Here is a 14,494-nt window from a genome sequence, read left to right as displayed (position 1 = left end):
AAGCATTAAGATCCTTCACAGTTTAGCATGCAGATGTTATTGTGCTTACCGCCGATGTTTGCAATAGATTCTGGTCCAACAAGCTGATTTTCAAATAGCCTTTCTGCTTGTCGGAGCTTGAAGTTTGGCTCTAATGCGCCAGTGAGGAGAGGAGGTTCTTTGAAGCTAGGAGAGGGGGAAACGGAGAAGCAATTTCATCGGTGGACTGAAAGAAAAGGGCAGGCAGCCAACCAATTTTGATACAGATAAACCTAGTTTTCCTTTCTACCTCGGGCACTAAAGGGCAGGTGAGGGTGGACATGAGTTTCAAACACACTCTGCTCATACTGCGTACGGACGTCTGATCAATTTATGTACTTTTGTACATAAAACACATCAACATAAGATCCAAAATGTTACAATATCTTGATAGAAAGTTTAAAGTATAGTTTAACATAACATGCAAAATAAGCCAGCATCAAGCCAACACACTCGAGATGGAAAAGCCACAGCAGATCTCTTTTAATGCAAAATGGGGGGGGGGGGACCAGGGCATTTGCAAGATCAGCATGATGGACACTATCACAAGGACATACAATGGACCACCTATTGGGGAAAATTCCACACTTACATCTTTTATTCTAGTTTGGTGTCAAATGAGCAAACACCAATTGTTCAGATGGCAATGCTTTCAGTTTTGAACACTGTACTCATTTCCAACATTGAAGCATTTCAATACTGCATATTTGTAACTCAGTATTTCCACAGCTTTTCTGAAACAATTCTCCATTACAAGTTAAAATGCTTCTTAATGAAGACTTGCTTTTATGGAACACCTTACAGATCACTTCAAAATACACACCGTGATTACTCTGGCCAATAAGATGTAGTCATCTAGAGAAATGATCATACCACCAGGTGGTTAGTAGCACTACCGAACAGCTTAGGAAAGAATCTTACCTAAACGAAATAGTAGCCATTTCCCTATTCTAGATCTGCTTAGCGCTACTTAATCCTGTATTTTGCTGTCAGGATAATGTAAGTTAAATGGACCAAAGCTGAATACAACATGAAAGGTTGTAAGAAATGGAGGGTTCTAAGGACAGAGATGTGATTACGAATGTTAAACTTGTCAATTGCTGAAAATTATCATGACAGTAAGATTTACAGGTTGATCTAACCTTATTTACTTGACAGTAAACCCCACTTATTTCAGAGGGACCTGATTCACAGACGTATGCTTTGGACTGTAGCCTTAAAAACCTTTTTCATCTCAAAAAGATACAGTTTTACTCTGACATATGTATGGCTCCTCATAAGAAAGTTATATGGATGGCCTACATTATATAAGCAAAGAACACAATTGAAATATAATGCAAAAAGCAGAAGCGTTAAGCGGGAGGGAGAAACTGCATAAATACTACCAAACAGAACTTGTCACAACATACCCCACCCCCAGTTTCAAACATAAAATAAAAAAGGACCCAGGAAGCAGGGTGCCAAAGGCAGCAGGGAGTCATAATGATACATAACTTACAACAACCATGTTTGACTTAGTTTCAACCCCCCCCCCCACAAAAAGCCTTTGCCAATTTTTCTCTGAGCTGTCAAAGTCTAATGTGCAATCAAACATTTGTTTGCACTTACTTCTCCAGCATACCTTTCTTTGTGTGTTTGTGGCAGCATTTAATGCTCAGCAGGTTTGGGTGCTTTTGACCAACGGGCAGCTTCCTCTTTCTACAAAGGTTTGTTCAACACTGCATAACCTGTCACTAGAACAAGTCTAGTCTCCCATGCCTAACTGTCTGAAACTGTCTCACATTATCACGTGAATGTAAGCTGCATTCCTGTAAAGCTGTGACTCAGGTGTTCACTTGGGCCCAAGTTTTCATGCGTGACTATTCTGATGAGTACCGTACACTTTTTGGCACCTGCTAAAAATATTCCTTTTTAGAAAATCCCACCCAGATGCTTACAAAGTTGAGGTAATTTTAATCTGTTTTAGTATTTTAACTTTTGTATGTCTTAAAGTAAGGTTGTAAGTTTGTCTTGATTTTTCTGTTTTATCTTTTGTAAACCACTTCATTTTTTAAAATAATACAGTGGTGTATAAATTTTATGAAAAATAATAATAAAGTAAGTCAAATTTATTATGGCAAAAGATTTCTGGGCAACAGCACACTTCTTCAGATGCATGGAAACGTTATCCTGAGTTTTAGGGGTGTGTACAAATTCACATGCAAGCATTTGTATGAGTTCCCTTAAGTCATGTGGGGGCACCCCTAAGAAATAGTTAAACTGTTCCATAAACCAGGTGCCACTACTGAAAAAGCCTTCTCCCTGGTGGTGAAAATATGAACGGTGGCATCCAACCAAGCCGTACTCAAGAGTAGATCCACTGAAATAAAATGAATTTAGTCAGTCATGACTAACTTGTCACTGATTTCAGTAGATCTACTCCAAATACGGTTTAAATATATATCATCCAAGCATATATTCATTCTCAAAACCAATGCAGTAAAGCTTTAGTACTATCACCTGGCAAGACTGAATTGAGAATTGAATAGTCTCATTCCAACAATATGGGATTTTATCAATCTGGAGTGTTCTCCTTGTTCTGAAATCTTTCCCAAATGAGAGATGTCAACTTTTGGGTGCTCTCAGAGCCTCCAAAGCACAATTTCCTTTAAAGACTTCTTGGTGAACTCCTGGCTTGAGGTACAAGAGAACTGGGACTCTTACCATTAAGCTCTCTCCGTGGGTACCATACAAATATCCTTCTTCCTTCCCTCAATATTCCTAAAAATGTGCTGAACCCACATTTGGCTTCATGTTTGCAGAGACCCTAGATGCAGAGAGACCATAGGCTCATTTTAGCTGAGCAATCTGCACAACCCATGAACAAGGTATACTTATTGTGTTGGATCAAGTCCATGTAGGCACCTTTGCAAACATGTACGCAAGACAGGTGCGGAGCAGACACACCAAGGGGAGTTGACACAATTCCCATAGTGCTAAACAAATGAATAACCAACTCTAGCCAGATGAGAACACTTGCCAAAGAAGTCCTATTGTGCTTGAAGATCCTCTTATTTGCTTGCAGTCTTAAAGGATGCACTGTTCGTTTCGCTTCAAAAATCCATTTTCCATCTTCCTTATTATATTTGATTACATTTATTTTAAAACTATATACAGCAACTGTTATTCATTTCTAAGATCTGAACTGAGACAGCAAATGTGAAATTTACCCTACTAATGCCTGCATTCTGAAGCAAAAAAATTAAACTTACCAGCGATAAAAAAATCCTAATGAAGTATCCAGTTAAACTGAATTAAATTATATGCTACATTCTGATATCATACATACTTTACAACTCACCTTATAGGCTGAGGGTCTATTGGACACTCCAGAAGAATTATTGCTCCAAATAAGGGAATAATTAGCGATACAGCCAATGTCATGAAAGTCACACGGAATACTTTGTTGCTGTAAGTACTGTAACAAAAATACAAAACAGATTAGAAACTTAAATTGAAGCGCTGCACAATTTTAAACAATGATCACCAGTGGGTTAGTATAAATCTGTACCAGCGATTTCAGGCCAAGATTACAATATTTTTTGAATGTGTAACTAGCAATACATCTATGTATACCTAGTTTTTCCACATAAGCATGTTGTATGAACTCAATGATTACGTTATTCCACTAATCAAAGGGAAATTACTAGTCAATGAAGAAAAAACTCCAAATATCCTTTTCAAACCCATTACAATTTACCAATGATGTTACAGTTGAGCTATACATTCAGAATATCACAAAAGGACATCTCAGGAACGTACCATTGCAAAATGCAGGTGTAAGATTACACATCCAAATGCTTCCTCGTGTAGAAAAGCTCCCTGCACATGGAAATCATGTCTAAGAAGATTCTAGCCTACCCATCTTCCCATTCTGTTAGTTATCCACAAGCAAGAATTTAAACATTTAGAGTTCATAATTAATATCCCACCTGCATTCTTAACAGTATAGTCCCAAGGAAGGATATAGCTTGTGATGCAGAAAGCTCAGGCAGCAGAAAGGGAGGGAAATCACCTCCTCTTTCTACTTCTCTCTTAACTGCAGAGATGCCTTCTCTGTGATTACTTGAACCTTTGCAGCTTATGCAAATAATCTTTGTGGAGGGCATGTGGGAACAGGGGATTTGCCAATGGAGACCAGGTGAGTGGATTTAAGAACTCTGCATGTTAAATGTGACTGGTACTTTCCAGTATATGTTAGAAGCTGCCCAGAGTGGTTGGAGCAACCCAGCTAGATGGGTGGGGTATAAATAATAAAATTATTGAAATTATTATTATTATTATTATTATTATTATTATTATTATTATTATTATTATTTGTTTGAGGTAGTATCCACAATGCATGAATCTGACAGTTTAAATCCAAACCTTTTTATAGCCGCAAGAGAGATTAAGGGTAAGTAAGTGGGAGAAACAGAACTGAAGTTCTGTGGATGAAACCAGCTTAAGATTTTACTTTCTCAGGGTAAAGGTTGCATTTCTAACCCTTAGCAAGCTTTTTAATCACCATGATTTGTGAAAGGAAAACGAAGCAAAGAAAACTTGAAATCTCATTTTCTATACCATTTCTTTTCAGTTATCTACAAATATAGATACTGGAGTACATTTGGATACATGAAGGCCTTTGTTATTAACAAATACAGCATGGTGTCCTTCATAATTCAAGGACAAAAACTCTGCTAAGAGGAATGTTACGCAGCATTTTTTTCTCTGATCAGCACATAAATGACTTTTTTTAAACAACTGGGAAGGGATAAGACAGGCTTAAAGGCCCTAGGAGCTGGCAAGGTCTGAACATCAACATTTCATCAAAGAAGTGAAGAAATGCTGAACATGGATAAAAATGAATTGTGCTGCTCAAAAACCTATTCATATACTTTTTCATTTAACATGTCTAATTTGAAGACCACCAGCAACACGGAATTTACAGATAACAAACATCAGCCAACAGGCCCCACTGAAATAAATGGGATTACTTCTTGGTAGACAGGCAAAAAGAATTCCCCATTAAATAATTGAAATAAAATTCAGTTTCACAAAGTGCAGTTTTGATGACACCAACATGCAGCCTTCTTCCCAGTATAGAAATTCTGGGACAGCTGGATTTGGCATTATCGTATTAGTTACACCTGAGAACTATTGTCGAAAGAGTTCTGCCCCACTCCAAACATGCAAGATTGCAATAGGTCTGTGTGACTCAAGAGCTTACTACCAGACCCTGAAGCGCTGGAAGTTTACTATTTTTGTTACATGTTTCTGCAATGTAGAAAGTATCCTACCTAAGTAATTTCTCTCCCAAATTTCTCTTTCCCAGATTTGGTGCGAAGGTAACATGTAGATTATAAACTGTTTTTCACACACACCAGATCAAGGATAGGTACAATCACTGAAAAGAACAACAAATTCAAGCAGGTTTACCCAAGAGGTTTACCCAACATTATGTCCCAAGGAGATGTGACATAATTATCCCTTTTTCTCTTCCATAGATTACCTCCAGGTACAGGTGTACAATGGAAACATGTGTTTACTGGAAGGTGAATCAGATATGTTAGCCATTGGGAAATAGGGAAATACTCCTCCAAGGAAGCATAAATGTAATTACAGTATACTGCAGTCCAAATGCAAACTGAAATATGAACAGAGCGCTGGGTTTGCATGTACAGTCATAGCTCGTGTTGCGTTAGGTTCATGTTGCATCTTTTCAGCTTGCGAACACGGCAACTGGGTTTCGCCATGCGCAAACGCACAGAAGTGCTTGATTGCGCCACACACATGCGCAGAAGAGGTCTCTCGTTGCGGACTTTTTGGGGTGCTAACAGCACCCCGGAACAGATCATGTCCGCAACTAGAGGTACCACTGTAATGTCAAACCAAAGTTAGAAGAAACCAAGGCTCATAAGTCAGCAAAAATCAAGGCTTCACATGATGGTTTGTTGGCAGTAAAGAAACCAGAGTTTATTAACCATTGTTTAATAAACCATGATTGAAGTGTTAAGTGCAAACCAGGCTGTTCTTTCCAGTGGCTAGTGCATCATTTAGACTCACTAAGCCACCCCCCAAACCACATAGTAAGTCACATTAAGAACACAGTAAGAATAAGCAAACATACTCAGAAATGTACTTATGAAGGGGCTTGCCATGGATACTATTGCCATGATTGCCATGACTATTAGCATTTTTGAGTCATACTCTCGTATTTCAGCTGCTCACACAAATCCACCAAACTATCACTTATCTGAATTTATTATTTGAACAATGTTGTCACCAGATAACTCCATATACTTCCACAGAGCTTGAAGATTTCGTCATGCTGCAAAGATGACTGAACTCTCCCCTAGTTAACCCTTGTCCTCTCTACATAATGCTTCCTTTGCAAATGAGCCTAATAGGCTTCAATGCTGCAACCAATTTTCAACACCAGAGTTCTGACCAGGGCATTTTATACAGAGAGTTTAATAAAAGAAGAGTTATTATTTGTATTGCATTTGCATACCACTTTTTTCTTCAATGAGCTCAAGTTAGCATACATGCTTCTCCCCCTCATTTAAACTACACAACAACCCTGTGAAGCAGGCTAGGCTGAGTGACTGGCCCAGTGAACTTCATGGTTGTGGCGGGAGCAGCAATTCAACCCTGATCTCCTAGGTCCCAGTCTGACACACTAACCACTGCGCCACACTGGATCTCACATTTCATGTTCATGTGCAGCACTCCCCAATTTCCATAACTAGTTACCACACATTTGGGATTTAGAAAGGTTTCGACTTAGGTCTCTCTTCTGGGTTTTTTTAATTACTGCCATTTCATTGCCTTTATTGCAGAATTGTTCTTTTTGTTTATACAACCGGAGCACGTTTGACACTTTACAGCCTTGTATAATGGGTGGGCGGGGGAGAGCTGGATTCCTCCTTCCCAAGCACTTTTCGATCTACATTTTGGTAGGCTAGAAATGAATGCCCAAAATTTTTGAGTGTTGTATACGAACAAAGCTAATAAAATCCACATGTTGGTTTTTATTGTAGCTATATTGTGATCACAGAAGGGGCCCCGCGCGTGTGTATTTACTGTGGGGAGGCAGAAGCAAGCGATGTAAACAGCAGGGCCAAAATACAATGCAATACGAGAGACACAATACACCGTGTTTGTGTTACATGCCTTGGCAGCACTGAGAGAGAGAAAAGAATCAATTTATTATTATTATATACGAATAAATGCCAGCAGATGAGAGGCCTTCCAAAAAGGCTTGAGCCCAGGAGCACCTCGTTGCAGAATTACGCGGCCCTCCTCTCCTTCCACCCTGCCCTAGGCAAGGAGGCACCTCAGCCTCTCCCCTCCCGCCCCAAAGCACCCTCGGCCAGGCAAGACCCACTCCTTAAAGCCGGGGTCAGGGGAGGAGGCCGAGGGGGAATGCCGCCTCACGCCGCCCACCCAACCAAGCTGCTCCCTCAAGGGCCGAGGCGGGGGCTCGCTTTCCGGCCACCTCGCGTCCCGGCGGACCCGCTCCGCGCCCGGAGGAACTTAGAAGGAAGGCAGCCCTTTCCCTCAGGAGCAGGCGGGCGGGCGCCGACGAGGTCACCTCCCTGAGAAGCCAGCCGAAGCCCCTCACGCACCTGCCATCCTTGGTCTCCTGAGCCGTGTTGTCCTCGGTGATTACCTGAGGGCGGATAGGGCGCCGCTGCCTCAGGCCTTCCGCCTCATTCATGTTGCCCCTGTCGCCCCTCGGCGTGACTGAGGAGAAGCGCGCTCGCCCGCCGCCGCAGAACAAGCTCTCCACGCAGCGCCAAGAGGAGGGGCCGCCCCGCCCCGGAGCTCCGCCCCCGCCTCCATGCTTGTCCAACGGCCGCCAGGCTGGGGCCCCGCAGGCCCCTCCTCCTCCTACATACCCGCCCAACGGCTGCCACAGAGCCACACCTCCTCCTCGTAACGGCCGCCCCGCCGAAGCCCCGCCCACCCGGCTATGCCCGCCCAACGGCGACCCAACGGCCCCGCCGAAGCCCCACCCCGCCGCCCAGGGTAGGCCAATCGGCGGCAGCCAGCTCTGAAGCCCCTTCCCCCGTGACCAGAGAGCCGAATGGGCCGCCCTCAGCTTCTACGAAGCCAGCGCCTCGTCGCTCTTCGGCCCATGACTGGCTGAGGCGTTTCAGTGGATCGACTTTCTCTCTCTCTCTGACACACATACGCGCTTGACGCTTCATAATACGCAGCTCCGCCCACACTACGCGTCTGAACGTCGGTAAGCCCGTCCCCACCCACACACTACCCACCACGCCCCCTTTCCCAATGCCTGCCCAATCGGTGTCACAGTTGCATGCCTAGGGGGCGGAGTCAAAGGCGTATATCTTTCCCCGCGAGGAAAATAGAACGTAGAACGTCATTGCATTAGCAACGGGCAGTTGCAATGTGTTTTAACAACAACAACAACTTATCTGTACCTCGCCCATCTGGCTGGGTTTCCCCAGCCACTCTGGGCGGCTTCCACAAAGACCAAAAATACACTAAAATGTCACACATTAAAAACTTCCCTGAACAGGGCTGCCTTCAGATGTCTTCTGAATGTCAGGTAGTTGTTTATCTGTTTGACATCTGATGGGTGTTCCACAGGGCGGGCGCCACTACCGAAAAGGCCCGCTGCCTGGTTCCCTGTAGCTTTGCTTTTGGCAGCGAGGGAACCGCCAGAAGGCCCTCGGCGCTGGAACTCAGTGTTGGGGCAGAACCATGGGGGTGGAGATGCTCCTTCGGGTATACCGGGCCAAGGCCGTATTGTCCATATTGGTTTGTTTTTGTTTTTATTATGTATTATGTTTTTCTGTTTTGTTTTTTTATGTCATGAAACGCCCTGCCTGTGATCTTTGGGTGAAGGGTGGTGTACAAATGTAGCAATTGATGATGATGATAAATAATAATAATATAATAATAATAATAAACAGGTGGTTTGGGAGGGAATAACCTCTGGAGTTTTCTGTACCTGAGCAATTTGGGTATCAGCCCAAAGAATCAGTAGGTGAATACGCAACATCAGAAATAGAAATATTCACACATCGTCAGGGAAACACTTCAAGCTACCAGGACACTTCCTGAATTACATTTCATCAAATAAATTCAGCTTAGGAGGGTCTGAGTAGAGACAGGTTCTGCACCAATACAGATGTAACTCAGCTTTGTCAAGTTGAACGCTGCTGCAATTGTAAATGGTATATATTACCAGTCCTTTTTTATGGGGGGGGGGCGCAGGGGCACGCATACCTCTGAACATTTTGTGAATCTAAGTTTTGCCTCATTGAGGGGCAGTATTTCAATATGAGTAGGGAAATGGGAATACCCCTAAGCATTTTTAAAGAAAAAAAGCACTGTATATTACCTTACATATAACATAAGTTGCAAGAGGAATCTTAAGTGCACTTTCTGGCTTAAATGAGTATTCCATTACTTGATGCAGAAGTGAGTAGCCTCAGCCCCTGGGGAGCAAATGCAACCACATAATTCTCCTGCGGAGGCCACACTCCTCATTTGTCCTGGTTCATACTCTCAGGGGTTTTGATTGGCTGGAACACATGCTTGAGTTTTGATCATGACTTTTGCTTATCTGGATGGAGGATAGAGAAGAGTGTGTTTAGAACCCAGCCTACTGTACAAAGGTTTCATTCACACTTTTGACTCTGGACCCACCCACTATTGGCGTGCGGTTGCTGACCAGAAGGAAATGCTGCCTTTAGCTGAAAAGGGCTGCTCATCCCTGACAGAATATTCTAGTACACCTGGGCATCCTAGAAAGGTTTCCAGAGACCAGCACCATCACTGACACCTGGCCTGGGCTTCCAATTGCAGGGCCTATTAGTGACTAGTTACTGATTCCCATAAATCCCAGGAGCAATATTAGGGCTGGACACTCCAGGGCATTGTGAGAAATTAATATGCTAGCTTTCAGTCACTCTCAGATTGCTACGGCTACTACCAACACAATATATATCTGAGGGGATCCATATAGAAGGGACAGCCCACCAGCAAATTTTGTGTACCAGGAGATCCCTTAAACCCGTTGACCAGACATTTTTCAGCATTTCTTGGATAAACTTTTATCCTTAGCCTTATTAACTGTAATTGTTTTTAATTAGAACAGCACAATTTGGTTTTAAAACTGGTAAGCCAATTTGAATTTTTAAAATTATATTCAAATTCATTAATTGCATTTTTAATTAAACAAATGCATAATAGGTTTCAATTTCACACAGAAGCTGCTGTTTTAATACAGAATATTTGTATGTAAAGCATATATTCTGCAAAAATAGAGATGCTATCATTCATCTTGGTCTGTGGTGGGAGTGCGGGCTGCTCTTATCATGTCCCAAGTTTTGAGGGAGTGAAGCCATGTTCAGGTGTTTGAAGAACATATGAGGGGACTATATAGACCTTCTGTAGGAAAGTGTACATTAGACTGCCACAGTGGATATTTTTATAGATTACGAGCAGACTAGAAATCAGCAAATATTTGTTTAATCAAGGGAGAGTTCAATTCCCTTAAGATATGCTGCCTAGTGGCCATTAGATGGCACCAATTTTCTGTGTTGGTAGGATAAACTACTAGAAGTAAGCCTTTCAACAGTTCCTTTTGGCTCCAAAAAGTAACATTGGATACTTTATGCTACCTAATACTGTAAAAGGCAGAGATCGTAGAGAAGATTGCCTAGCATGCTTAAAAGCAAATGAAAAGAAGTCTCTTCCTGTTTGAGGTTTTGGCCAAGAATTCTTCCAGTTCAAAAGCTGCAACCATAGAAGCTCTTTGCCAAGACATACAGATCTGTATCCTAAATACTTCAACCCCCTCATAAATGTTCTTGCCCTTTGGAATATAGGCACAGTCCAGTTAATGTACTAACTCAGGTATTTTAATATTTGTATTACTTAGCTGCAGCCCTTTGAATCCTAATATGGTTTTGATACAATATGCCATTATATGCCTTTTTATAAACCTTGCATAAAGTATCAATAATAACTGGCTGTAGAAACTATATATTTTTTCGCAGACTGTTAGCAAGGATCTTTAATGAAGATTTTCAGAAATATGCTATTTCCATTTTCTGTTTGTTCCACAGTTTGCAGGGCTTTCTGTTACTCGGGTCAAAGATCCAGTTTGGCACCCTCCCCACCCCCTCCCCGATGCGTGTTTGCGTACATACATACATACAAACAAACACACAAACCTCAACAAATTTATTTGTAAAAGGCATAAAAAGTAGGCAATATATTATTTGAATACAAAGGAATCCTAAGATGTGTTATGACTGTATCATCAAAGGGAAAATGAGTATCCCTTCCAATAAAAGCAAATTGTGTCAAAATTAGAACTTCCATGTTCAGCAAGGGTATATCCAAGGTCAGGATTTTTTGAATTGGATTTATTTGGTCACAGGATCAATAAAATACTGCATATCCATAATATCAGCCAAGATCCTCTGGTTTCCTTTTAAAATGCCCCCCCCCCTTTGAGGCTTTTTGTCTCCCACCCTTCTTCTTGGTTCTGTGCAAACCCTTTCAATGAGTTCAGACGTGTAAATTTACTCCCATATAAGCTTCAACAAGATTCCTTTCAATTTTATTTTTGTTTGATTACTAATTTTAGGAAATGATAGTTTTGTAGTCATTTTAAGTTCCATGTAAGGTGAAGAAATGCTTTTTTTCTCTATACATTTTTCATCAAGCCATATAAACATATATTATATATCCTTATTAAAATTTTATCTTTCAGTTATTCCTAATTAAAATTTGCTTTCACAAAATATGAAAAATAATTTATTCTACTTAAATGAATAATGTCCCTCTGCTGTTAATGAATGCAGTATCCAGAAAGATATCACGGGTTACTCAGAAGCAAGCATTTCCCCCAAGAGTAAGTTCAAAGAGTGATTAATATTTCCAAGGCACTGGTTTTAAGGTTGAATCAATGCTTTCTGTTTAGAGTTCCCACTCTGTGTGGTTTTAATAAAGTATTTAAAAAAGATAGGCAGGATATCCAAAATATCAGGATCTAACCTACATGCCGCATAGTTTCAAAGAAAGGCAAAGTGCAGTGAAATACACACGAAGGGTATTGTAATATACGTATTTTTCAGAAGGAGAATCTTCTGAGCCTCATATGATTAAGCAGAATTCCATGAAAACTTGTGCGTATTCGATGGTTCCTTTCGTTTCTCGGCGTTTCTAATGGAACATATCCCCACAGCTTCTCATTACAAAGTAGGATGCTTAATTTTGTACTTCGCATATGCATCAAGTATTTCTTCAATGACACTGGAGTCATCCAGTGTGGTGATATCTCCCATATCACTTACATTGCCTGTCACTATTTTCCGTAGCAACCTTCTCATTATTTTCCCTGAGCGAGTTTTAGGAAGGCGCTTCACTACCTGTTTGAGAAGGGGAAGAATTGTGTTATTGTGAAAGTGAACCACTATGGCAATAATATGTTAAATTAAGCCAGACACATACAGCCTTCAGCCTCTGGCCTGGTTCCCCCATTACAAGAACTGCAAATGGAAAAAAGTTTAAGTGTTCTTTTGCAATTTGGAACAAACTGTGGTTTCCTACCATGTCCAAAAGTGGCAAAACTGGTCTGTTCAAGAAAGTTACTTGGAAGACACCACAATCTGAAACTGTGGTTTGAACCAAGTATGTTTTAAGTATGGCTTGAAGATGCAACAGCTTTCCTGAATTTGGACATAACAAGAAACCAAGCAGCAAAAGGAAACTTTAAACTTCCTACCCTTGCATGCATAGAAGAAAGGAACGGGTCTGCTTAAGCCCAAGCCTGACGGCACATTCTTATAATAGGTTTTATTGTTGTTTAGTCGTTCAGTCATGTCCAACTCTTCATGACCCCATGGACCAGAGCACCTATAATAGGTTACCCTTTGCATCTTGACAGTGCCATTGTTTTGTGCCTATGTGATCTTTTAGCCATGTTCATGAAGTGGTAAATGTAAATATATGCCAAAAGACACCTCTGATACTACCTTTAAAAGAAAAGTGGTATATATACAGAGGACAAAGAATAACGGTGGCACAAGTCAAGTAGGAGGAACTTAGGCTTCGAAAAACAACAACAGTCTAGTAATATGAAGCCAGGGTTTTGTACAAGGCTTAGTAATGTCATTTTATAAAAGGACTCTTAGGGAATTAATCATGAAGTAAGTTTTGTGTACAGCAGTAGCACTATAACAGAGGACAATATATTTTGGAAGTAAAAAAAAGTCACCCCCTAGTTCAAGGGTCATCAGGCTAATGCAGTGCTTGCTAAATCAAGAAAAATCTGTCTGGCCATTACTAAACGAAGGCAACCGCATTCAAAGAAACATGACTGGAGTTATTCCTCTTAAAATTATGGATTCCCAAAATGAAAAAAGCCTATGAAAAATGTAGAACATTTGTACTGCCCAAGCACTTCTAGTCAATAATGGACAACCTGCCCCCACAAACAGCTGTCCTCATTTCACCGTTAAAGAAGGAAGTGGGAAACAAGTGAGCACTGCTAAGTCCCTTTAACCAAACAAGGTACAAACTAGTCTGAGAGGAGTCTGGGAGATACTTGTTCCTCCTCTAGAAATTGTCCCCAATGCCATAAGGAAGGTCAGTAGATGCATGTTGACCCCCTGTAGCCTGACATTATTAAAGACAAATTCTGATCCTGAAGACCTTACCAGAACATGATCAGGCACAGCATACTTGGCTATCCTGGAGGCAACTATTGCCCTTAGCTCTTTGGTAACCGTTTCTGGATGTGCTTTCTCATCTTTTAGAACTATGAAAGCAAATGCAGCTGGAAGAAAGGACCACAGTTCATTTACTATACATTAAACTACTCTCCACTCTTCCTTTTCACTACATAAGACAGCACATGTAGAATAGCCCATTGCTGAGTGCAATGAAGTTTGAAAGTCTTGCCTAAAGCAATGGCTGTAAGGATATTCTTTTCTAATCAAGTTAAGAAATTATGCTAAAATTCCTGTTCTGATCAATGTAGTTTTTCTTTATTGTTTAAAAATGTTTAAAATTCAAGCACCATTCTTAGATACAGTTGTGAAAATATTATTGCAGTGCAGACTTACACATGTCTACTTAAAGGGGAGTCATATGAGTTAAATGGGATTTAATCCCATGTAAGTGTGTATAGCATTGCAGCTTTAATGCCAAATCATGCCACATTTTGAGTAATGAATCCTCAAAATACGAAGGTGTTCAAAGTTCTTAAAGAATCATAGAACTAGGGAGTTGGAAGGGACCATGAGGAATGTCTAGTCCAACCCCCTGCAATGCAGGAATCTTTTGCTCAAAGTGGGCTCAAACCCATGACCCTGAGATTAAGCGTCTCATGTTCTACATGGTGACAGGTAGGTAAGAAATCTTATAAATATATAAATACTGGATTATTCTACATGTGCTTCCT

General features: G+C 41.1%; 2 protein-coding genes and 1 long non-coding RNA gene across 5 annotated transcripts in view; 1 reads left to right on the top strand and 2 right to left on the bottom strand.

Annotated features, from left to right (window-relative positions):
* Positions 1-8,287, bottom strand: part of APMAP (adipocyte plasma membrane associated protein) — a 24,458-nt gene extending 16,171 nt beyond the window's left edge. Inside the window, exons 1-3 of the mRNA XM_083733638.1 lie at positions 7,668-8,287; positions 3,359-3,475; positions 50-165 (exon numbers count right to left, since the gene is read on the bottom strand). Of these exons, the coding sequence (XP_083589764.1) occupies positions 50-165; positions 3,359-3,475; positions 7,668-7,759 (325 nt within the window). The 5' untranslated portion in view covers positions 7,760-8,287. The remainder of the gene's footprint in view (positions 1-49; positions 166-3,358; positions 3,476-7,667) is intronic.
* Positions 8,200-14,494, top strand: part of LOC310842143 — a 19,462-nt gene continuing 13,167 nt past the window's right edge. The window contains exon 1 of the long non-coding RNA XR_014562923.1: positions 8,200-8,290. This is a non-coding gene — a long non-coding RNA (uncharacterized lncRNA). The remainder of the gene's footprint in view (positions 8,291-14,494) is intronic.
* ACSS1 (acyl-CoA synthetase short chain family member 1) overlaps positions 11,251-14,494 on the bottom strand; it is a gene marked incomplete at its 5' end in the record, with an annotated part of 31,440 nt that continues 28,196 nt past the window's right edge. For all 3 annotated transcript variants that reach the window (XM_083733344.1, XM_083733346.1, XM_083733345.1), the window contains 2 exons: positions 11,251-12,458; positions 13,749-13,867. In XM_083733344.1, coding sequence (XP_083589470.1) covers positions 12,282-12,458; positions 13,749-13,867 — 296 coding nt within the window. In that variant the 3' untranslated portion in view covers positions 11,251-12,281. The remainder of the gene's footprint in view (positions 12,459-13,748; positions 13,868-14,494) is intronic.

This window comes from Podarcis gaigeae (genome assembly GCF_964106915.1).
Source record: "Podarcis gaigeae genome assembly, chromosome: 3".
NCBI classification, from domain to species: Eukaryota; Metazoa; Chordata; class Lepidosauria; order Squamata; family Lacertidae; genus Podarcis; species Podarcis gaigeae.
Note: the sequence above shows the minus strand (reverse complement) of the source record. Positions and strands in the feature narration are given on the sequence as shown.